The 25,415-nt window shown below is 35.2% G+C and overlaps 3 protein-coding genes across 9 annotated transcripts in view; 1 reads left to right on the top strand and 2 right to left on the bottom strand.

The window, feature by feature from the left end:
- PMS1 (PMS1 homolog 1, mismatch repair system component) overlaps window positions 1–4,082 on the bottom strand; it is a 108,337-nt gene extending 104,255 nt beyond the window's left edge. The window contains exon 1 of the mRNA XM_032479906.1: window positions 4,064–4,082. The gene's annotated coding sequence lies outside the window, so the exon portion shown is untranslated. The remainder of the gene's footprint in view (window positions 1–4,063) is intronic.
- A 115-nt stretch (window positions 4,083–4,197) lies between these two features.
- Window positions 4,198–16,459, top strand: OSGEPL1 (O-sialoglycoprotein endopeptidase like 1). Of its 7 annotated transcripts, XR_004319997.1 has the most exons (9): window positions 4,198–4,318; window positions 5,510–5,750; window positions 9,568–9,976; window positions 10,739–10,943; window positions 11,020–11,168; window positions 11,904–12,034; window positions 12,161–12,232; window positions 13,154–13,247; window positions 13,705–16,459. XR_004319997.1 is itself a non-coding variant. In XM_032479911.1 (8 exons), exons 1-8 carry the CDS (start codon window positions 4,204–4,206, stop codon window positions 13,167–13,169), a joined length of 1,338 nt encoding a protein of 445 aa, XP_032335802.1. In that variant the 5' UTR covers window positions 4,198–4,203; the 3' UTR covers window positions 13,170–16,459. The 7 variants fall into 7 exon arrangements, 6 of the variants coding, with proteins under 6 accessions (XP_032335802.1, XP_006189288.2, XP_032335801.1 ...); XM_032479911.1 differs by having other exon boundaries at window positions 13,154–16,459; XM_006189226.3 differs by lacking the exon at window positions 13,154–13,247 and having other exon boundaries at window positions 9,589–9,976; window positions 13,705–13,836.
- Window positions 16,460–16,632: 173 nt separating this feature from the next.
- The window catches only part of ANKAR (ankyrin and armadillo repeat containing), a 59,976-nt gene continuing 51,193 nt past the window's right edge, over window positions 16,633–25,415 (bottom strand). Inside the window, exons 20-24 of the mRNA XM_032479915.1 lie at window positions 24,788–24,905; window positions 22,620–22,729; window positions 20,900–21,096; window positions 18,537–18,583; window positions 16,633–17,122 (exon numbers count right to left, since the gene is read on the bottom strand). Of these exons, the coding sequence (XP_032335806.1) occupies window positions 16,875–17,122; window positions 18,537–18,583; window positions 20,900–21,096; window positions 22,620–22,729; window positions 24,788–24,905 (720 nt within the window). The 3' untranslated portion in view covers window positions 16,633–16,874. The remainder of the gene's footprint in view (window positions 17,123–18,536; window positions 18,584–20,899; window positions 21,097–22,619; window positions 22,730–24,787; window positions 24,906–25,415) is intronic.

The following is a 25,415-nucleotide window of genomic DNA, read 5'->3' as shown; positions in this document are numbered from 1 at the left end:
ACAAATGAATGCATGAGAATTATAAACATCAAATTTAGAATACTGAATATCTTGGGTATATAATACACAGACGGTTTCAACTGTATTAGGTGACATTTCACTCTTAAATTAGGTATTGGGTTCACAAAAGTTGATTTTATTATTTTTCCTACTTCTTCATATCTGATATATTTCATAATTTAAAAATAGTAAAAATATATTTGGATTTTATGTTCAGCATGATAGTATAATTTATTCTCTTTCTTGACTCATTCAAGTCCTTAATAAACAACAAACGGTACGAAAGTAACCTGTAGCTCTAAAATACTATATAGTTTTGTTTAGCAATAAGCCAATTTTATCACCGTGTTCTTTCACTCTTAACTGCATAATTACACTGATAAAAATACATTCTTCTCAAATTCAAGAACTAAAACTACATCATTAACACGAGAGAATGAACTCTTTTTAAAATATAAAATATGAGGAATTTTACAGTATATAAATTTTCTGACTTTCCAATTACAGTTACAAATTTACTGCCAACACTTTTTTGTAAAACTTGGCGGATTTTGCAAAAACTCCCTATTTTGACCATATTAAGAAGGTAAGCGTGCATTATTTTCTTCATTTCATAATTTTTAAAAAAGAACCAAAGAGCCAGATGATCTATTGGCTAACGCCCAGGAAAACACCAATATACCAGCTACTACATGAAAACCTGTTACAATGATTTTGCTTTGAAACATTTGTCCCTGTTTTGAATTATCAAACGACATGCTTCTATCATGGCACTCAGCCATCATAGGGAGTATATGGGAGCAACCAAGAGATTCACCCTCTCCCTGTCCTGTCAGAAAACACACATAGACCACATACTGGAAAAATAAGGTCATCTGAGTATGGCAATTCCTCAAAAAAATTAAACTGAATTACCACATGATCCAGCAATTCCACTTCTGCGTATATACCCCAAAGAACTGAAAGCAGGAACTTGAAAAGATACTTGTACAACCCATGTTTATAACAATACTATTGACAATAGTCAGAAGGTAGGAGTAACTGAAGTGTCCATTGACAGATGAATGCATAAACAAAACATGGTATACATACACAATGGAATATTTAGCTTTAAAAGGAAGGAAATTCTGACACATGCTACAACATTGAATGAAACTTGACATTAATGCTAAGTGAAATAAGCCAGTCACAAAAGGACAAATATTATATGATACCACTTACACGAGGTACCTAGAGTAGTCAAAGGCATAAAAGAATGGTGGCTGCCATGGGCTTGGGAGAAGGGAAAATGGGGAATTAATGTTTAACGGATACAGAGTTTAGCTGGGGAAGATGAAAAATTTTGGAGATGGATGGTAGTGATGGTTGCACAACAGTGTGAATGTACTTAATGCCACTGAACTATACACCTAAAAATGGTTAAAATGGTATATTTTGTTAACATATTTTACCACAATAAAAGAAAAAAAAAGTAAATTTGTAAAATAAGCATAATGGCTCAGTATATGAAATAAAAAGCAAAATACCTTCCAAAGATAAGACCTGATTTATGGTATTACCATTGATGAAAGAATGTTCCACATCAAAAACGGTATTTGTCAGCTAAAAAACTTTAAAAGATAAAGGCAAATGACAGTGTATTTTTAGTATGATCCAACCTACAAAGAATATAGCTTTGTGACTCAAGTGGAAAAGGGTGCATCAGGCCTGATATATTAGTCATTAAAAGCACCAAACACATTTCTGTTGCTTCCATTCCATTGTGCCAGTCTGGTTATAATTTGGATGTGGCTTTCACTGTAATTTAATCAACACAAAGAAGGCAAGGATCTGCAAGCTCAGCTATCCTAGATCATTTCTCATAAATTAGTACATTGGTATTATAGTTTTTACAGAGCAGTTTCTTAGCAAATTTTGTGACTCAATCACTTCCAGATGTGATAAACCAATTTCAAGCCCGGAAAAGAACCAGATGTTGAAACCCAGTAATCACACAAAGGTCCTGCTAGACTGTGGATACATCTATGGCAAGCTATGACCTCCCCCAAGCAACTTTCCTCTCTCAATGTACATTTTCCATAATGCTGTATTGTAATTGCCTACTGTTAGACAATGAAAATAGAGAATGGATCTTATCTTTTATCCCCAAAAATTAATAAACTGCCTATGACAAAGGAAAGAACCCAATAAATATGTGACACATGAAAATGAAATCCAACTTAGTAAGACGTAACTAGGGAATGAGTATTGTAAAGCTTCTTTTACATAAAATTTTCCTCTTAAGTTTACAAGTGGAAATTTAGACACTAGCAGAGACAAAATGAACATATTTAGATTTCACTTGGAGCTCTCACTTAAAGTTGAAGTTACAGTGGTTAGGCCATATTTCCCTGAGAATGCTCATGAATGTGTCATTCAAACAATATGATGTGATCTGCATGAAAGTCCAGAGAAGCCCCAGAAAGCATATGCCTCTCTGCAATAACTTCTCCAATACAAGAACATGGAAGATTTACCCCCTCAGTTGCCAAATATGTGGGACTGATGTAAATGCCATTTCTTTCTACTACCCACATGCACACAAAGGAATAATAAAATTTCTTCCTAATGTGTCCTAAAGTTCTTCTCCCTCACATAATACAGCACTCAGACTCATCACCCAAGAGTGTCCAGATAAGGAATCTACCATTGATACTACCAAACACAACAGGGATAACTCTTGACAGCACAGGAGAGCACTGAGACAATGTAATTCAAGTTGCAAGAAAAACAATGCCAGAAATGAAAGATTTTATTATGTTCAGACTAGATTCCAGTGTATAAGTGAAAATAACTTCTGACCTATCATTTGCCATCAGATAGGATAATTGATTTTTCTTAACCTTTAGGTCTTAATTTTTTCTTTTTTCCTCTTTTGGGTCAACAGCACATCCTAGGAAAAATATGAGCTATTTTACCTTCTGGCAGTTAAGAAAACAGACTCCAGAGCAGATGGTCTGACTTCTAATCCTAGCTCTGCACTTACTAGCTGTGCGGCCTGTAAATCACCCAAACTCTGTGATCCAATTGTCTCATCTGTAAAATGAGGACAGTACCTCATGGGACTGTTGTGAGGATTAAATAAATTAATCTACAACAGTGCCTGGCACATAGTAAGTGCCACTTTTCTGTTAATTGTGGTTATTACTGGCACACATAAATGAAATTTCTAATAAACATTAGTTCTACCTTAAAAATTCTTACTAACATTATGGTAATTACAAATTTACACATCTGGTAAATATGAATTACATACCTGCCACTAGACTACAACTGTGACTACTTCATATCAAGAACTTCACACCATGCAAAGTACAAAATATGTGCCAGCCCTGTCCAACCTTGCATTTATAAGGTCCTTGCGCAGTCAAACCTTAAAGCCTAGCAGGGAGAAGAGAAAGCTTCCTGGGATAAATCTATTCAAATGGTAACAAGTTCACATGCCAATAAAAACAAAAAAAGACTGAAGGAGATACAAGAATAGGAGTACTGCTGTGCAGAAGGTTGCCTATATAGTAAACAAAGACCATGCATGCATTATGAAAATAGGATATTATAATTTTAAGGTTAAGTAAATATTTACCACCGTCCCCTCCCCCGCCCGTCCCCACCCCCCAGCACTTTTTTTTAATCACAAGAAACGAGCCAGCCCCACAGCTTTCATTTCAAGTGAAGAAGTGGGAGTAAGGGTTTAGACTGTCGGACCAGAAGGGTTTCCGTTCTCTGGGAACTCTGAACAAGTCTTTGGGGGCGTCCCTAGTTTCCCTCCACGTCTCTTAAAGTATTGGATTATCTCAGGCCACAAACTTTATATTTGGTGATAGTTCCTCTAGAATGGGATGACGAATAATCTATCCCACCCTTTTTTCACAGTGGTGTACAAATTACAATCAAAGGCAAAAAAAAAATTTTTTTTCTTTTAATGCAGCGTAGTGTTTAGAATCAAAGACTAAGCAGTCAAATCTCTGTTCGGTCTCCGCTATACCAGTCACTAACCGTGTGACCTCGTAGAAGTACTTCTTACCTACAAATCTGGTAGAATTGCATGGGCGCACGCAGAGCGGCTTGGGTAAAGACAGCCTTTATATTTATAGTTACTCTCAGAGTGACGCCCTCTACGGAAACTAATGCTGGCCTAAGCGACGGGGCGCTGGCTCCGTTTTGATGACATCACTTCCGGGGCGACAGGTTCAGGCTTTCTTGGCGCCTGGGAAAGGGCAGTTGACTGTCTTTGCTTCGGAAGGGAGACGAATAATAGGTACTGTCGTTCAGGAGAAAGGTGGGTGAAATTGCTCCCGTCTCTCCCCACTGATACTTTCGCGCACAAGGGAAAGCAGTTCCAGTCAGAGTCTTCGCCTTCCTAGACGGAGAGAGAGAGACTAACGCTGGCCAAGTCCCCAGGGTTCACTTGGGATCTTTCTTGGCCCGGAAGAGAAGGGCTTCGCACAAGCTGCCTTACCTAGATTTAGTGACTATAAATCTAGTTTTTTGTGGCTTGTCTTTCTGGGCTGCACTCTCCGCAGCTGTCCTCTTTGAATAGATCGCTCGCGTCTAATCCCAGGATGCCCTCTGCCCCCATGGAACAATAGAAGTTCCAATATTCGCTCTTTTTTTTTTTTTTTCCGTTTTGTCTATTAGTGTGGTAGGGAAGGGGCCTACTTAAACATCGAGAAAGCTCTGGAACAGGTGATTTGGAGGCATGAAACAAGATATTTGGCAGTGTGAAAACACCAGGGTACTTTAATGATGGATTGCTATTATTTTGGGGAAAAATGAATTTGGGGAGATCCCTGTTATGGTAAAGATTCCTGTGGCAAAACGGAGATTTACATCGAATAATTGTGATTAATGGATAAAATAGGTATTAGGTTGTGGTCGTCTTAGTTGAGATGTTCTTGTAAGATGAGCTTTATGAGAACACTTGTTTCTAAACTTAGACGACTTGTTCTGTGTGTTTTTTGTGAACTCTTGTTTTCCAATCAAATGATTAAATTTTATTTTGAAAAATGTTTCCAGGAAATTTAATGCATTAATTTTTATCAGTTCTGTTTTGCCTTTATTGTTTGATTTTTTTTTTTTAGAAACACGTTTTGCCTTAATTTTTAGCTATAAAAAAGTAGCACTTTCCAGAGGACTATCCATGCAACTATTATACTGTAATACTAGCTGTTTTATAAAGAATAATCAATAGTTGGATAAGAACAACACACAAGTAATAGTAATATTAAACATTTTATAGCTAACTTTCCCTGTTTTCCTCCTTAAAGAGCATTATATTCATTCATACTGTTCTTTATATTAACAGGTTGTTACAGCCTTTAAATTTTTTGCTAACTTTTACAAAACTTTGCTAAAGTTTCATAAAACTATATGTTGAAAAATAAACCAAGCTTTCAGAATTTTGCTTAACTGAATGGGTTAGTGGCTAATGTCAGTTCCAAAAAATAATGTTTGTTTAATTTTTTTCCAGGAATTATCTATACAGTAAATATGCTAATACTGACTAAGACAGCAGAAGTTTTTTCTAAACCATCAAAAAGGAAACTTTATGAAGTTTTAAGACATTTTAATTTTCATCCTAGAATATTATTTCTTCATAAACTAGTATTGGGAATTGAAACCAGTTGTGATGATACAGCAGCTGCTGTAGTGGATGAAACTGGAAATGTTTTGGGAGAAGCAATACATTCCCAAACTGAAGTTCATTTAAAGTAAGTAGATGCTATCTTGGTAGTTTCCACTTCTTTTGGAAAAATAAAATGAAATAACTTTTTTGTATTTATTATATATAAAAGTTAATATTAGGAGCCAATTTCTTCTTTTATGCAAAAGCTTCTAATAACTACTGTAGAAAACCATAAACCCCTCAACCTGGCTTTTAAGGTTCTCCACAACTTTAAGGTCCCAACTTTAGCTAATCTTGTTGCCTAAAAGAAACTGAGCACCAATATTTATTCATGATTTCCCCTTGGTAATGCCTTTTTCTCTTTTGTTGACCTGTGTGTTTCATGGTCTCAACTGAAGTCCTAGGAAAGTATGACCTGACCTTTAGCCTGTTAATCATTGAAAAAGAAAATCCTATTCACATTTATACACATAATTCACGTTGGTTAAATAAGTAATTATATACTGTTATATTAAGCACAGAATGGTGGTGATTATAAATTCAGATGTTTCCAGAGGGCTACCAGGCAGGTTACATAAATAAATGGGCTGAATATAATGTAGGAAATATCTGAGAGGTCACTGCTCAGCTCCAGCCAATTGTTGCCATGCAGGAATGAAGGCTTTATGTTATTTGATCATCAGAATTTTCAAGAGAAAATGGAAATCCAGAATGTTATGATAATATCTCCCAGATTTTAAAAATTAGTTGGTAATTCAAATATATTAAAATACTGTACAAATCAAATACATTTCAGGTCATCAATTTACAACTTAATAGTGAAAAAGGTTGGTGTTCTGCGATCACAAACCTGTATTTGAATCATGAATTAGGCACTTGATATTGACTCTGACTTTAGGGAAATTCCTTATTCTCTCTGATTCTGTTTTCATATCTGTAAAACGAGGAAGATATTACCTGCTTTTCAGGACTGTGGGGTGCATAATAGAAATAATATAGAGTATTATAATTAGAAATAGTATATGTGAAGGAGGAAGAGTAGGCTTCTAATGGCTACATATTATATGAAAGGCACAGTAAGTCCTTGCCTTCAAGAAGCTTAACTAGTATTTGAGACATGATATATAGCCCTACCAGGAAAGTTAACAGTGCAAGGCAGCGTAAAGTGGGTACCAAATAAGTGGCACAGACAATAATATTATTACCATGTCTCAGTTCCACAGTCCTTTCACTATTTTGGGGTGTACTGCACATCCGAACATGTAAATGTTAACTGCACAGAAGGGCCTACCCTGATCACTATCTAAATTAGGTATCCCCACCTTGTTTATTCTGTATCACCATATCTTACGTATTTTCTTCGTAATTTTTATATTTGTTTGCTTACGTACAGTCTTTCGCCCAATAGATTCTAAGCTCCATGGTGACAGGGGCTGTGTCTGTATTAATCATTGCACTATGTCTAGTGCCCAGCACAGCACGTGACATGTTGCAGGTGTCAGTGGCCTTGAAAGGTAGTTAGGCCTTCAATGAATGGAGATGGAAAGAACACTGTAGCCTGAGAGAGCATCATCAGCAAAGGCAAAGAGGTGAGGAAGTACTGTACATTTAGTTTAGCTAGCACATAAGTCACAAGAGAGATGTGCAGGCAAATAGGCTGTGTGGTACCATCTTCACAGATCCTCTCAGCGGTTATTGAGTACCTACAATTGCCAGGCAGCATCCAAGGCACTGTGGGTACAAATATGACAAAGATATATGATCCTTGACTCTGAGGAGCTTGTCATATAAAGTGATTTGGAGTGCAGGTTTATATTCTGGTTCAGTCACTTAGTAACTTTGAAACCTTGCACCATTTTCTGTGCCTCAGTTTTCCTTATCTGTGAAATGGAGATAATAGTGGCAACTAGCTCAAAACATTGTGAAGATTAAATGTGAATTCTTTTAAAGCATTTAGTTCTTGACAAATAGCAAGGGCTCAATAAAAGCTACCTATAATTGATAGCAATAGTACTTCTGTTACTACTATAAATAAGTGAAGAGGACAGAGAGGTAAACTGGTCACTGTAAAACAGCACGGAAGGTGCAATAATAGAGGATTGCTTGGGAGAGGAGTCCTTTATTCCGACCCGGAGACTTGAAGGACAGTCCTGTCTCCCTCACCATTCTATATCCAAATCAGTCATTCAGTTATAGTGAATCAACCTCCCAAGTATTTCTTGAAACTTTCCTCTCCCTTTCCACTGACTTAGTTCTAGCCCTTACTGTCTCTCGCCGGGACTCTTGGCTCCAGCCTTGAGGCTAAATGGTTTTCCTGCCTCATTATTAGCTTTGTTCCTTAATCATCCACTCTCCATACTGTCTACAAATTATTATTTGGTTATTAATTAGTTGATTTTATTAATCATTATTAATTCTTTGAGAATAAAGCCATGGTCTTATTCATCTCTTTTGTTTCTGGTGTTTAATATAATCCTAAGAAGATAAAATACGTAGAAGAGGCACAGAAAGGAAGGAAGTAGGGAAGTAGGAAAAGGAAGAAATAAGTGGGAGGGAGAGGATTCGGATTTAAAGTCTCCCATATTCCAAGAAAGTAAAAGCTGGGGCTCAGCATGGTGCTTTACTTTCTGGCAACACAGTATAGAATGACTCCAAGGATCAGAGAATGTATCTGGGGAAGTACAGGTAAAAGGCTTTGAATAGATTGAGATAACGAGAGCTTTTTTAACGTGGTGGTGGCAGTGGGAATGGTGCTAAACTTAATTAAATGTGGAAAATGAAGGAAAGGAGATAAGGATGAACCTTGAAACATGAATGATAAAGAGGTTATTGATGCCATTAACAGAGTTGAATATAAGAAAAAGTGACTTTGAAGAATTAAGGAAAATGGTATTACAATATGGATAGGTTGAATTAAGATAATTTCTTTTAACATCTCCCTCATTGGCTGACACAATACATAGTTTAACTATTAAATAAATATTCATTGAATACTGTGTATATATAGAACTAGCAGATCTTGCAACATCAAATATTTGAAGGGTTTTTTGTTTGTTGTTTGTTTGTTTAGATTAGAGTTGCATCTTACAGAACCTTCATTTTTAGGCTCTGCTTCTCTGGTTGTCTATCAGTCACATGCTGGCAAATTTTTTGCTAACTTTGCCTTCTAATTCTTTACTCTTGACATTTGAAGTGGTCATCTACTACTTGGCCTACATGGACCAAAAATCAAAATTACCAACTCTGGCATTGGATTCCCAAACTATTTCAGGATTGCAAGCTGTCCACTGTCCTGCCATGACTTCAAGTGCAATGTGTTTAAAAATAAACTCATCTTCTTCACAAAACTGTCTTCATGTTTCTCTGTTAGTGTTTCTTTTCTCCCACTCATTCCAGCTCAATATTTGATTCATCCTTAATGCCTTGGTTCCCCCCCTTCTCCTTATATCCAGTTATAGTTTTTAAGGCTCTCGGTCCTTTTCATTCCTACAACCACCCAGTTAAGATGTAATCACCTTAAACAAATACTTTTGCAATAACCTCTTAAAAAATCTCCCTGTGTGCAGATAGATTAATTTTCCTAAAATCCAATTTTATCCTCTCCTTTCCTTATTCAAGACTTCCTACTTGGAATGTTTCTCAAGATTATTTTGGTGGTTTCATTTATCAACAAACAATCCATAGTAGTTTGTTGTGCACAATTTTGAAAATTACATTAAGTTACATCCTTAATCACTGCATATTGAGTTCTTATAATGTGCTTCATTATAAGGCACACATTATTTGAAAATACTTGACTTACTAACGATTTTTAACTGTGTAATGTTTAACTTGAAACATGCCTTCAGCCATAATATATAATTTTTCTTCCTCTATTTTTACAACCTTAAAATTATAAAAAGCTGTTTCTTTATATCTTTCAGAACAGGTGGGATTATTCTTCCAGTAGCTCAACAGCTTCACAGAGAAAATATTCAACGAATAGTGCAAGAAGCTCTCTCTGCCAGTAACATCTCTCCAAGTGATCTCTCAGCAATTGCAACTACTGTAAAACCAGGACTTGCATTAAGCTTGGGAGTAGGATTATCATTTAGCTTAAAACTAGTAGATCAGTTTAGAAAGCCCTTCATTCCCATTCATCATATGGAGGCTCACGCACTTACTATTAGGTTAACAAATAAAGTAGAATTTCCTTTTTTAGTTCTTTTGATTTCTGGAGGTCATTGCTTATTGGCATTAGTTAGAGGAGTTTCAGATTTTCTGCTTCTTGGGAAGTCTTTGGACATAGCACCAGGTGACATGCTTGACAAGGTAATTATTTAAGAATTAATTTCTCTTTTTTGTTAAGGTGTCTGTTTCAACTAAATAGTAGTAGATGCACTACTAATATTCATCTCAGTATTTCTGAATAATATATTAGACTGAAAAGAAACTGTGTGTAGTAAGAAAAAAAAGAAAAAGTAGTACATAGTTTTATAAAAGATTCTTACCTGTTCTGAATAAAATAGGGTTACATCAGTATATAAAGGCTCAGATTGTTTGCAGATACATTTATGTTTTTAATCAAATAACATGTGAAAGGAAGTGCTTTGTAAAGTGTAATGTACTTTTAAAAAGTGAAATAGGAGGATAAAGAAAACATAAGGACATTAAAGATGCACAAAGTCCTATTACGTGTCACAGTTGCTGACACCACTGACAAGCAGATTCCTTTTCCTTTTTTTTAGAATCCTACAGAGACTAATGCCATATACAAAAAACCTGCTGCCAACAGCTGAAATGATTGGAAGAACTTATTTTGAAGTTCGTCATTAAGCAGTCACTGTGAACTTCAAATCTATTTTCCGTCCCCAGTAGAAGAGCAGAAGTAGATAGGAAAGCAATGATTGGCCACTACAGATCAGGTTGTCACAAAGGGCAAGACTGTCAGTCTTTACTGACCACCAGCTATAGTCTATATTTGTAAAAGCATAAGATGTCTTATTCATCTGGGGTAAAATTAATTTTTTTGCACCTTGGTTTCAAACTGTGCAGTTTCATGACATTACAAAAAATTTTGTTTGTTTTTGATAGGTAGCAAGAAGGCTTTCTTTAATAAAACATCCAGAGTGCTCCGCCATGAGTGGTGGGAAGGCTATAGAACATTTGGCCAAACAGGGAAATAAATTGCATTTTGATTTCAAACCTCCTATGCAACGTGCTAAAAATTGTGATTTTTCTTTTTCTGGACTTCAACACATTGTTGATAAGACGATAATGCAAAAGGAAAAAGAGGAAGGTATATTTCTAATTAGTAAAGTTGGACAAATAAGTAATACTGGATTGTGTCTAAAAACACCTGCTCATTTCTACAGGTATTGAGAAGGGGCAGATCCTGTCCTCAGCTGCAGACATTGCTGCTGCAGTGCAGCACACAATAGCTTGCCACATTGCAAAAAGAACACATCGTGCTATTCTGTTTTGCAAGCAGAGAGACTTGTTATGTCAAAGTAATGCAGTACTGGTAAGTTTTGTCATCTTAGAATAGTAGTAATACTTTACAGTATGTTACTTTTCTTCCAAGGCTTAATTGACCCTGTGCATAGGATGAAAAGTTGGTTATGCCATATGCTAGCCCAACAGTATGAAATTATGTAGAATAAAATCTAACAGCCATTTCTTGTACAGGTGTGGCACCTTTATAGGACATCTGTACAGCCTGTGTGGCAAAAAAGTTCAAGACTGCATCTTTTCATTGAGGATAAAAAAAGATTTATAATATGAAATGAAATGCAATATGAGTGCTGTCATTACTTTTAGAAAAATAGTCTGTTTCCTTCAAATTTATGTTCCTTTGATGAAATCCCTTTAAATGTGCTTTAAAAGCTTTAATGAATTTCCTGTGTAACTATACCTTAAACTTCATTATTTTGAAAATTAGAAAATAAGAAAACATTTAAATGGTAGGTTCACAAAATAGAATAGTACATGAATATCAAAGATAATAATTTAAGAATTATGTAGTAAAATGAAAAAAATGCTTATAAGCAAAGCCTACAGGGTCTAAAATACTGTATTAAAGATTGTAATGAGAAAAGGGTTAGAAGAAAATGTATAAAAAAATAGTGATCATATGCTGATATTGAAATTGTTGGGTTTTTTTTCTTCTTCAGATATTTATTATACAGATCTATCACTTGCTCATTACCCACCACAAAATGTGATATTTTATTAATTTTGGTTTTCTCAACCTTTTCAGGTTGTATCTGGAGGTGTTGCAAGTAACTTATATATCCGAAAAGCTTTAGAAATTGTAACAGATGCAACTCAGTGCACTTTGTTGTGCCCTCCTCCTAGACTGTGCACTGACAATGGCATTATGATTGCATGGTAAGCCACGGGTTAGTTGTGCTTCTTCACTCATAATTATGTAAATATGAATTACTATTTCATCATGCTAAATTTTCTTCTTTTAAATCTTGGGCTACTTATTTTATTTTAATGATTCTTGTTTAGGAATGGTGTTGAAAGATTGCGTGCTGGCTTGGGCATTTTACACAATACAGAAGGCATCCGCTATGAACCAAAGTACGTGGTACCATTCATAATCTTTATGCAATTTGCATTTGAAAGTCAGAGCCTGGATTTTGCTTTTATATGTGAGGTTTTCATTGACATTCTGGTGATACTTGAAGAAGGATTGCATTAATTGTTTTTTCATGAACCTGGGAGGTAGATACCTTATGAGAAATATTTGTTACAGCATCAAATTATAAAAATTTTGACAAATCATAAGTTAGAAACAGATGATGGCTAAGGTGGATAAGGGTGATGAATTCCCTCATTTGGGACGAGAATGGAAACTATGTCCATGGCCTGGACTTTGGTAGGGTCAAAACGTCTCAGGTCCACCTGCTATGCTGGAAACTTAAGGAAAATGTGCAAAAAGAATTCAGGTGTGAGAGTGGGTTGTGAGTATCCTTCTCCACAGGCAACTGAGAAATGGCCAAAAGAAAGCTGTTTTCTGCAAGTCTTATTTCCTCTCTCAAATCAAAATTCCAAGGAGTAGCACAGTTTTCCAATTTGTTATCAACTTCTGGTCTAAGTTAATTCTAGAATAGTAAAAATAGTAAAGCATGATTATGTTTCATAATCTAACATAATTCTATTTTCAGCATTGTTTCATCTGTTTTAAAACTTTTCAGCATTTTAATGCATAATTATAGCTACATGTACCACAGTCTATTAAGGCTGATCATCAGTGAGTTTAGTTAGTAGTGGCAGAAAGAATCCCTTAAGGTGATGGCCTAGTCTTAGGTACAGTCTGCCATCTGATCCCACATTGCCTTCTTGGGCAGTGTTGAGGCTGGAGATGATGGTTTTTTCTAGGTGGGGACCAGCTGAAGACTTGTATAGGGCAACACTGAAAAAAGTCAGAAATCTGAGGCCAAATTATTTACTGAGGAAGAGCAGAGAAAGGGTATGATCTAAGATCTCTCCTGCCACCAGTTACAAAGGAAGGTAGAAAAGGATGTAAGCCTGCTTTTGAAACTTCAGAGAAGAACTGAAACCTGGGGGATTTCTGAAGTAGGAAGGGTTGCAGGTAAGATTAGCAATATGGTAAACTGTTTTTACCCTTTTAGCTTTGTAGAGCATTAAAAGGCATTTTTTATTCTTTTTTTTTCTGTTTCAAGTTTTAATTTATTTACAGTATTTGAGAGAAATAGAACTATTTCTTTCAAAAAGTCTCAATCCCCGAACTCATTGAATTGTATACATTAAATGTGTATAGCTTTTAACACGTCAGTTATACCTCAAAGTGGTTTTTTAAAATTGCAAATTTAGATTTCTTATTAATAGAACTAGCCTTCCTTCACCTGTTATTCTGGTTTGAGGTCCTACTGTATTTGTATGTATTCAAGAACCATCACCACATATAATCAATTATACATTAGATACATGTACCATTTGTCAGAATTTTAAGTAAATAGTTTGCAGAACTAGTGACAGATCAGGAAGTGGATATTTGAAATAATAAGATTTGTTTCATTATTATACAGATGTCCTCTTGGAGTAGATATATCAAAAGAAGTTGGAGAGGCTGCCATAAAAGTACCACGATTAAAAATGAAGATCTGATTTTTGCTTTTCAAAAAATCTCTATAAGTAGTAATAAAGTTTTTTTATATATATCAAATTGTAGAAATTGTATATCATTTTGTATATAACACTGTTCATCAAGGCTAATTTTTGTTATTCTTTTTCTTATGTTTGATGTTTAACTTGCTCTTCTGAGAGACTATAATAATATGCTATGACCTTATGAGGAGACATAGTTTGTTTTTTGGTTTTTTTTTGATTATCAAAACCAAAGTAAAACATCTTGTGGGGAAAAGAGTACTGATATTGTAGAAAGAAAAACCTTGGAAGAAGTATAGTGATACAAGCATTGATCTTTTTCCCCCTTTCTTGTATCAGGATAGTAGAAGCTATTTTTTGGCTTCCACTGAAACATTAGAAAATGTTATATTTTCTAATGAGAGAGCAACTTTAGAAGGGTAGCCAGGTCAAAGTCATGTCAGCTCAGAGAATTCTAAATCAAAGCAAAAGGTGACTTTCTCCAACAGAATGTATGTTTGTAATTATAAAAAAATTATTAGGTATCTTCTTTGGAGCAAATAGGAATTCTATATATTTCTGAAAATCTGAGGTTTTAAGAAATACGGCATGCAAGTAATCTCTCAAGTATGTATTGTACTTTTTAGTTGGTCACTTAACATTCGCACTCATTGTTTTAGATTTTATATTTGATAAGTGAAAATATATGAGGTGAAAAGGGTGAAAATATATGAGGTGAAAAAGGGTGAAATTATCAGTTTTGGATAATTTCCTTTGAATCTGAACTTTTACTGCAGATATCATAACAGTGTATTACTTTTTTTCTGCGCAGATTAAAGTAACTGAATGTACTGTCCTTTGAATATAAAGATGGTGGTACTGTTTAATGTCCTTTGAGAAATTTTACTAGTAGAGATTTATATTACACCATCCATACTGGATCAAGTTGTTAACTTTCTAGTCAGTGACTTGCTTTATTGAGAAACTAGTGGATAAGGATTAAACACTAGAATAAAAAGAATTCTTATTTTAATTCTGCCTTAAGGTGACCTCCCTTTTGAGAAATTCCTTAAGTAATTCTTTTCTCTAGAATTGTGATCATAGAATATTGCTTTATAATCCTCCATTTTATCCTGGAAATAAAAAATATAATTGATATGAGGGAACATGTAGAAACAGCCAGTATTTATAAAGCTTGTTCTTTGATGTTGAGGTATAGGTGTGATAGAATTGGTTTGTAAATATCATTTAGAAGAAACTATTAGTTTGTGAATTCAATCTTTACATTTGTATTTGTATTCTGTATCATCTGAATCTGAATTCACAGAGAAGAAATGTGTTTCCTATGGCTATTGCAATCAGAGTGCATATAAACAGTGGAAGAAAATTGACCAAGATTTTTTTCCACTATCGTAAATTTTATGAAATTGGAATATCTATAATCTGAGTTCTTAACATTTCAAAGTATCAAAATTGTTCCAGGAGCTACAAATACATATTTGAGTTCATGATATAAATAAGGGAAACTACAGATTTAAAAAAAAAAAAAAGAGCAAATTCTGGAAGCTTTTCATATCCTTAGGTCTTTCAGAATTTAGTCAGAAGGAAGGGAAAGAAGAAAGAGATGGGAGGGAAAGGAAGGGAGAAACATTGAGCTTTATACTGTCACATATACGTACCGAAGTTACAGTGCAGGCAGGAGGCAGGCAATTGGCTGAAACCCTCTATATCTTGAGACCTTTTTCATCTTATACATAATTTTTTAAAAAAAAAAAAAAGAAAATACAGGGTGATAAAAGTAATTTTTGCTTGGGGGCTGTGCTTGAAACACTGTTAAGTTTTAGGTATGGCAGGATGATCTGGCTAGGCCAAGGTACTCAGGAAATATCTATGTTATTGAATGCAAAAAAGAAAACCCTGAGCCTCAACTCAAAGTATTGCTTAGCCCACCTGAAGCCAATTTCAAAGTTTGTTGTCTGAAGGCTTTTTTTTTTTCAATGTCTACAGAGGCTTAATATTTCCATTGATATGGATTCTTAAAGGTGCTGAATAAATGACAGTTTTTTACCATTTGAATTATTTATCCCTTTCTAGTATAAAATATGCAATTTCCCCCACAATTCCTCTATTTTAGTGTATCCACCAGAAAATTGTGAGTGAGAGCTATTAAGATAATTTAGAATTGAATTTGAAAATTAAAGAGGTCTCTTTATACAGTGGTTAGGAGCACAGGCTTTGAACTGTGGTGCACAGAAAGCCCTAAATATGTGTAGCTGCTATCGCCATGGTTACTATTAGGTTAAAGCATGTTGGAGAAAATAACTGCTAACTAATGTATATGTTCAGTGCAGCCCAGGTAGACTATGGATTCAGTTGAGCAAAGTGGACAGAGAAAAGGGGGGGCTCTTTAAAGGACCCAATGAAACCCAGTTAACTTTTGTGTCACATCTGTCTGCTGCTATAAAATATGAGAAGCAGACATACATTAAAATTTGCACCTACTGGCAACAGTACTCTTTGGACAAAGACATTAAGTGATTCTAAGCCACAAAGAATATCACCCATTCCAGCTGCAAACCAAAGATAACTCTATAAGTATGGAGAATGGTCAATACTGGTGGCCACACTTTTTAGCCATATTTTTGTGCTTGATGGACAGTGATTTCAGATTTTTTTTAATAAAATGTTTTAAAAGTATTCATTTCAGATTTCAGATGCCTCGTGCATTTGTAGTATTTATCATTAAATATCTTAAGGTATTACGGTGAGTGTTAACATGTGGTGTACTTTGAATCAGGCCTTTTTAGCCCAGCATACCAATTTAAACATGTTTCTAACACTTGATATATACACTAATTATGCCACTTGCGTCAGTTGCTGTATTTTAATAGTTTTAAGTGCAAGCATTCTGTTACAGAAAATTCTAGTTATTTTTTGAAACCATAACTCCGACCTGATGGTAAGTTCCAGTAGACATTCCAAGAAAAATCTGTTAAGTATCTATATCAAGAACTTACATTAAAAAAGATTACCCAGTTACGTATATTTTACAATTAAAAATGAAAAATTTTTAACAATTGCTCAGGAATCCTTTCGTGCTAAAATGCTTTTATTAGCCTTCTGCAAGCTCCGGATTAGCTTTTTGTACGCGTTTCCCAAGTTGGCTCAAAAGCACTATTCTTGGTCTTGATACTTTTATGATATCTGATGAAATTGCAGATGAAAAAGAAAAAACATTATGAGAAACAGCGGTCTTTTCTGTTGTTTTGAAGAGTCCCATGTAGCTAGTTACAGGAGGTCTGAAAGTCAGAGAATCTTTTGGTTGAATTCTGGGTTTTAATTTTCTTCGGTGCTCTTTCCCTAAAAATGAGAGAGCCACAATTAAGTGTCTCTTTCTTAAGCCTCAGAGCCCTAGGTATATTCTCATTGCATTTATTTCTGTATAGTTCTATTTTCTTCACATCACTGAAATATTCTAAGAGTACAGATCAGTAGCTTCCAAACTTTGAAATGTCAGAGTGCAAAAATTTGTGGGGACCAATATATGGTTGCCAACTTTTTATTATGCCAAGTTGGCACTAATGAAAGAACAAATGCCAACTACTCTAAACATCATTTTGTAGAGGAAGGGGTATTTTAACATCAAAAGAAAGTGTAGAAGGCATTATGTCAAAATAGAAGACTTCACTTGAATGAAATTAACTTTATCAGAAACTTGATTGTCCATATTTTTTCTTTTGTTACCACAAACCTGTGAAAACTTCATCAGACCATCACTGGTACACAGTACCACACTGGTACACAGTTGCTCAGAAACCAATATTAAAGTGAAGAAAGAATGGGACTGGCTTTATTCTTTTATGTAAATTACTATTAAACTAAAAATGCTATTCAAAAACCAGCCATTCTTCTACCCACTGGTATTCAGAAATACAGCCTCCCATGCCTACCTAGCATCTCTCAGATATTCACTGAATAAATGAAGTTCTTTCCTCTCCTTTTCTTTTCCTATTCTCTCTTTCCATTTGTGACTCTAGCAAACTGATCTTGATTTTGGAAGGTTCTACCTTTGCTTTTGACAGTAAGATAAGATACCAAGTAAGATCGATTTTGGTCCTACACTAAGCATACATGAACAAACACTAAGCATATACATAAAATCAGTAATTAATAGGAATTGATGAGTTAACATTATAAGATCTGGATTCTGATCTTGCAGGCCTTGGCCATTCAGCCATCATCTACCAATTCTGTATAAGATTGTACATAGTATCAATGGAAAGAATGGTCTCTGCCCTAAGAACTTTAAGATGGACAAGTTGTAAATGAAACAGAACAACAGCAAGATCATAATTATAATTAAAGTCATACTCACATGTTGTTCCAATAATGACTTATTTCTGTGCATGCCTTGTGAGGAAAAGCAAAGTAAGAGGGATTTCTGTTAAGTGACGTTAGTAAGGACAGCCTTAAAAGAAATGATTAACATGAGCTTGTAAATAGGAAGATATTTTAGTATATAGAATTAGAAAAGCAAAAGCTTACAGGTAAACTTTTTTTGGTAGCCTCTACATTTTAAATTGTTAGACGTGAAATAGAAGTGGGGGAGGGTATAGCTCAATCAGTGGTAGAGTGTGTGTTTAGCATGTACGATGTCCTGGGTTCAATCCCCAGTACCTCCATTTTAAATAATTAATTAATTAACCTAATTAACCCCCCCCAAAAAAAACCAGAAATGAAAATAGAAGTTACCTAAGAGATAAAAATCAATTACCTTTTTTAAAGACAGGAATTATGGATGGTCCTCCATTTTTCTCCAAACTAAAAGGAAAACATTTTTATCACAAAAACTGGAACTGTATACTTAGTATGCCCAGGTTCCATGTTCAGGGCCTCATGGTTTAATTTTATACATGTTACCTGTACCAACTATGCATGTAACATGTAGGTATTTTATATTCAGTCACTCATTTACTCATCTCCCAAAACATCTGGAAGATTAAATCTGCTTGACGTGATCAGGGAAAGATTCATGGAAGAAGACACACGTCAGTTAGGTTTTAAAGAAAACAGGTCTTCAAGTGGATGAGGTGGGGGGAGGGTATTTCAGACAGGGAATAGGAATATGAAAAATTACAGTACTATAAAACAGCATGGCATACGCAAAGGGCACCAAGTAGTTTGGTGTGACTGGAATGAAAGGTATCTGGAGACATGGTGGGAGATAAGAGAATAAAGATCAAGTCATTGTATGTATTAAGAATAAAATAAAACTTAAATTTTATTTTCAAAGCAATGAGATACCAATGAAGTGTTTCAAGCCAAAGAATAACAAATTGTACTGAAGTTAATATGATGTATGTGGCTTTAGAAGAAATATTATTTTAAGCATCATCCTGTACATATAACATATAAATACAGTATTACAAAATTTTCCTGGTGATAGTAGGTCTTGACTAAAGTTAAATATTAAAGCTGGTTATCACAAATGTGTTTCTGGTTATCTTGATGAGGAACATTTGCTGTTGTCACCTTTAATGAGGCACAGGCATGTGAACATCATATGGCTGTAGGGCAACACGAAACTAACCAGTGTTAGGCTCAGATTACTTTTCATGCAAGGTCAATTAACAGTAAAATTATGTCTCTCTACATACTTCAAAATTTACACATCCAAGGACTCTTCTAAACTGCCATTCTTGGGGCTGAATGAGGGTGTGGGAACAGAGAAATGGTACATACTCCAAAAAAATACTGCCATGATCCCAACCACAATCAGTCAACTTTCTGTTTCCAGTAGCGGTATCAAGGAATATTTGGTGGAGGATGTGATTATCCATTCCCAAGGTTCCAAACAATAATCTTAGTGCATTTCCTATAGTTTCATATAAACCAAATTTCTTCACAGGATTGTTATGAAAATTAAAGGGAATAGTCTACATAAATGCTCTAAGAAGAGTACAGAGCATTATTAGTTATGGGATTAACCGTTATTTGCTTACCAGTTCCAGCTCATTTGGTAGCCATTCTTACAAGTTTACTGACCACTTGTCACTGCTTATAATCCTGAAAGGTGAGTGTTCACAACTCCAGGGAGTGCCATTCACCTCACAGTCATTGTAGAGTTGTATGGTTACTATAAGCAGATGGCAGTAAAGTGTCCTGAGGAAAGGGTACCTTTTTCTAATTCCCGAAAAGTTGCCATATGGGCTAGCTGTGTAAGTGACTGTAAAATGATACTTCCATTATTTATCCTAAATTAATTTTTTGAATCAGTAGATACTATTTTTAACACTGTCAATTACAGCAATTATAATTTCGTTTTCCCTGGCTTACTGTATAAAATTAGGTAATCAGTTTTGAGTTTCCAGTTTTTCAAAGAATTAAAATGACTCTGAAGATAACACTAATTTTTCTCTGTACTTAAACTTGATTTATAAAACCATAATACACTATTGGATCCTGTTCTCTTTTATTATTGTAGAGTTAATAGTGTATCTTGAGTAGTTCTCTTTCCTATATATAAACAGCACTATTTGCAGAGACTTGTAGTTCAACTACATTTATGAAAACAGAGAAAATACATCCATTGTAAGGAGATTCTCCTCTTTTTTCAGAAACTTAAGTTCATGATAATTACAACACTGAGGCAAAATCCTCTGAATAAATGCCTGGCAAACTTAGCCATATCTCCAACCACTGGGTCTGATTTAGCCTTGTTTCTGCCCTTGGAATTTGTAGCTTTGGATCAAGTCCAAAAGTCCCGTTTGATGCCAAGGTCATAGTGGCATCTTGGTTGTCTCAGAGCTCTCAGATGTACCCCCGTCTACCAAAAAATGGCTTCCTGGATCAGACTTGGAGGCAACCAATCTCCCCAAAACTTTTCTGAAATGTGAATAATCCTGGCCAGATAGGATCCCCAAGACCTGGTTGTATTCTTGTCTGCACTCACAATTCTGTTGCTAAGTTGGAATTAAAACAGGCTTTGGCAGTGGACATTTAGTGGGTTTATCCTTTGTTGTATATACTGTGTATATATTCACATCAAGGATAGTTCCCTTTGATATTCCTTAAACTTCCTTAAAAATTCCTGTATCAATAATTTCATTACTGCAACTTCAAATATAGGCACAATACCTTGAGGAAGGAAGTCCCACTCTTTGTTGCATTTGAAATTCCTTTAAAAATGCTGGGTTTATACTTGCATCTCTGCTGATATTATTTGTTATACGAAGGAACTGATTAGGTTTATTCCTGCATTCCTTTAATAGGATGCGGAAAGCGTTTGCATTGTAAGTTAAGTAGCCAAGAGCACTGGAGCAAGCCATCCGAACCTAAATGAAGAAGAAACAGTTTCTCCTTAAACTATCTAACCCAAGGCTCTCATTAGTTCATAGGAAAGTCTCTATAGCTCCGTATAGCAGATATTTGTCAACCGACGGCAGTCTACAGATGGAAGCGTAATGGCCATATTTTTAGAGGGAGCCATCAATTGCCATTCATTCCTAGTAGATGTTCTAAGTTCTGACTGCATTTTAGAATCTCCAGGGTTTTGTTTGTTTGTTTTTTAAGTCCACCAACTAAATCAGACTCTCTTGGTAACATCTGGGCATGTGTGTTGGTTTTTAAGTGCCACAGATGATTCTAATGAACAACCCTGGTTAAAAAACCATTGAGTTTGAACTAAGACAGTGGGTCTCAGTCTTCATTGTGCATTGGAATCACCTGGATAGCTATAAAAACTATGTCTGGATTCTACCCCCTAGAAACAATGATTTAATTATCTTGGGATGCAGCCTAAACATTGGAAGCTTTCAAAACTACTCAGGTGATTGTACTAGGAAACCAGGAAAGAGACTATAGCATAAAAGTAAGTTGAAAATAAGCCACTCAGGAAAGCAACTCAATTTTCCTCTGGCAAAAACAAAGAAACAAGCACAACTCAGGCCATAGGACTCTAGAAAAAGCAATTCTTTCTTTGAAGGAAACACCCTCTGCCTTTGACCATGAAGTAATCGAGTTGTTTATATGATTAATAAAAGTATACTCCTGAGCAGTTCTTAGAAAATCTGTTAGGTGGCATAAGAAATTCATAAAATGAACATAAACCAGGCCCATGCAGGGTACCAGAGGGTTGACATACTGGTCTTTACATTGGCATTTGACTGCTATATATGCCTGTGTATCTTCCATGCCTTGAACAGTGGTTCTGGACCAGCAGCCACACCTTCTGGGAACTTGTTAGAAATGCAAATTCTAGGGCCTGCAGTGGATGTGTTAGATCAGAAACTCTGGAAAGGAGCCCAGGAATCTATGATGTAACAGGTCCTCCAGGTGATTCCCAGGTACCCTAAAGTTGGAGAAACACTGTCTTAGGTCCTGGGGGGAAAGCAAAAGGAATACTCAGGGGCAAAACACTACTATGCCAACCTGGTCTTCACACACCCTCGCTCTAACCCTGTTTGGCGGGTAAGGAAAACTTCCCAAAAGGTTTCACTTTTTGGGGGAGGGATTTCACTTTCATTCATCACAAATAATCATAGAAATGACTTAGTGATTTTAATTATAAAATACAAAATATTTTATATTTTAATTATAAATCTCTGTATTGTCAGTGTCCTTATTTGTAGATTGAATCTTAAATATTGAGGTTAAAACAAATGTGCACATTTTGTGGGAAGCAGAATTGTGGATGGCAGATTAGTACTAGAAAAATCATCACATTTTGAGTTAGTAACACGAACTATTATAGGACACTCAACCTGTGGAGAAATTAGCCCACAGAAGTGAGAGAGGCAAATTATATCTTGCAAATACTCTATTTTGGAATTACTCTGTTTTGGTTTTTTTTTTTTACCTCTTCTTGTCCTGAGTACAAATGATAGCAGAGCCGTTGGATTGTCCCTAATGTGGTAAATGCTTCTGGAATACCAGCTCTAGAATGAGCCAGGCTAGCTATTAAATTCCCTATAAATTGAACAAGAAAAAAAAAATGCTTGTGTTATTTAATTGCTATAAGCTGATGTACTGTGCTTTTATTCACTTGCATATATTAAAGTATTAAAAATGTCTGAGTCACATCTCTGTTAATGAAGAACAGCTGAGAAAAAGCATGTGTGGGTTTAGCCAAAATTATGGTTTGGTTTTCTGTTACAAACAATAGAAGTTAAACAGGTTTATTTAAGAGTGGGGAATTTTGAAAAATCAGAGGTTTTCTTCCTTTTGGCTTCAGAATAGATTTTGACATTTTAGGGTTTTTTTTTTTTTTAATGAGTAGGAACATAATATTTGAAATGTAAGAAAATTTAATGTCATTTTTGCAATTCATATAGCTTTGAGTTCAGAAGAGCTGAATGATGTTTTTAAATCAAACAATATATCGCTTATTGAAGTTTAAAATCATTGAAGTTCTTGCCATAAAAAGAAATGTTTTGGGATTGAAGTAGTAAGCAATCTAGTAATTAAGTAAACTACCAAATTAAAATCGTTTCATTCAAATTTGTGTTTTATTTTTAGAGCTGTCATGTGATATTCTTTCACAATATTGTTGCTGTGTTGGAATAAGTATAACACAAATTAAGATATAAATGTATTTTTACATTTGTGAGTGGATACTTTAAGGTATTAACTGAGTTTTTGTTCTCCTTGTATTCCCCGCCCACCACCTCCATTATAAGCCTGTAATTCCTTTGTGTCTATTGCCTCAGGGTGAGGAGGGCTGGATTGTATGGCCTAGAGAAAAACTGCTTAAAGATAACTTTTCTTTCAGGCTTATATTTTCAAAAGCCTGAGTTTATAGATGGCATTATGCTAGGGGGAAGGGAGAGAGGTACCTTTAAAAGTGGGGAGTAAGAAACGGGGAACAAATAGGAAAGGGCAAAGAATCTAAGACAAAAAAGGAGATAGGAACAGGGGCTTTGAGGGAAGAATGGCTAGCTAAGTGGTACCCAGAGGAAAACTGGACACTTGGGGACAGAAATCCTAGTCTCTGCAAAACTTTTGTGCTTTTGGAGCCTCTTCTGGAAACCATATCAACTTGAACATTGAGCATATCATTTATTTTACATTACACCTAAGGCCTAAATATCCTGCTTTGCTTGAGATAGCCCAGACATGCATAGGACTCTGGAGATGCATATGACTCTCCGGAGTGCAGAGAAAGCCCCGTACTTTTTGAGATTCAATTTCTGCCAGCCTGGGGAAATTAGTTATTTGAAAGTTAGTATAAGATGGAATTTCTTGCACACAAGAGTGTGGAATAAAATTTAAACCCCACTACAACTGTTTTTCAGAGTCATAGGATTACTATGACATTGAATTAAGCATATTATTTAGATAAAAATATATTTAATAACTTCTTTTAAACATGTTTTTTTCCTAGCTAATTTTCACTAAGTTTTTGTTTGCTTGAATTTACCTTCCATGCCAAGTAAATATACTCCATAAAAATGTAATTCTATAGCAGCAGATGGAGTTTCCTTTGCTGCCTTCAGTAATCTGTTTCAGTTAAAAAACAAATACCTTACAATATTGATCATCTGGAGAGTTAGGTATGAGTAGATACAGTTATGCAATTAGCACTAAATATGTCCAGAACTCTCCTGGGCCATTTTGCTTTGCTATATTGCACAGCAACATAGAGAACTCTTAAATGTTAACTGAAATGTGCACAATTAGTCAAAGGAAACCAGACAGACGTTATCAGTATAAATCTGCCACTATTATTATAAATCAGTTTGTAGATTTTTGTTGTTGGGAGCTCATAGTTGAATTCTCATTTTACATTCTGGAAAAAATAGGGGTTCAAGAAAGTAATTAGGAAATCAGAAAGGCCTATTTGGGGTACAGAATAGACTTTCATTGTTCTATGTAGACTTACTCTGGAGTTTCATGTAGACTTACATGAGTTCCTTCTTCGAACTGTGTGACAGAGTATCAGGCTTATTTTATAATTGCTCAGATTACAAAAAACAATTTTTGAAGATAGTTTTATGTGGATACAATTAGCTTCTAGTTATTTCTTACCTGTCAAGACAATAGTAGTGGAATGAACTGAATATAGACTATCAACTAAAATAGTAACGCCTCTTGCAGACAAAGTAATGTAGTCCACATCTATAATGACTTTAGCTAATATAATAATCTGAAAACAAAAAGCATAGAATCACTGAATATTTTCTACTCAGCTTCTGTAATTAAGCTTATATTTTGAGAGGTTACTTCTCAGGAAGGTAAGAGGGATAATTTGGTATGATTCAATAGCTGAGAAGCAAGTGGTGCGGGGAGGACCTAGAGTACGTATCTCTGTCTGATCATTGCAGTGACCATGGTAGGTCATGTTATTCTTTCTATAGTGTTTGCAGCTTTTGCATCCTTGAAGTATGGGTTCATAGAAAATACTTCTAAAGGTCATAGGATAGGAAAAGAGGAGAGAATAAGACTAAGAGTAATCCAGATATATATGGCTGTCAATATGGCTGAAGAATTAGGTGATCAGCTAAAGATCTGCAGTTAGAAAACTTACATGGACACTACCTACCATTTTCTGTACCTATTTCTTTGTATACTGGGGGTGATGAAAATAATACTGTATGTCTATCAACTTGATAGGGTTGTTACAAGCATCAGATGAGGTATAAATGCAAAAGTGCCT

Source organism: Camelus ferus, chromosome 5 (assembly GCF_009834535.1).
Source record: "Camelus ferus isolate YT-003-E chromosome 5, BCGSAC_Cfer_1.0, whole genome shotgun sequence".
In the NCBI taxonomy this organism is placed as follows: domain Eukaryota; kingdom Metazoa; phylum Chordata; class Mammalia; order Artiodactyla; family Camelidae; genus Camelus; species Camelus ferus.
The sequence above is the reverse complement of the archived record's forward strand: the minus strand, read 5'-3'. Positions and strand labels throughout refer to the sequence as shown.

Coding starts and splice junctions, on each gene's coding strand:
- OSGEPL1 (XM_032479908.1), top strand. CDS start 4,204: ATGACATCACTTCCGGGGCGACAGGTTCAGGCTTTCTTGGCGCCTGGG. Junction 9,977..10,738: donor CAGGTGACATGCTTGACAAG/GTAATTATTTAA, acceptor TGTTTTTGATAG/GTAGCAAGAAGGCTTTCTTT. Junction 12,035..12,160: donor AATGGCATTATGATTGCATG/GTAAGCCACGGG, acceptor ATTCTTGTTTAG/GAATGGTGTTGAAAGATTGC.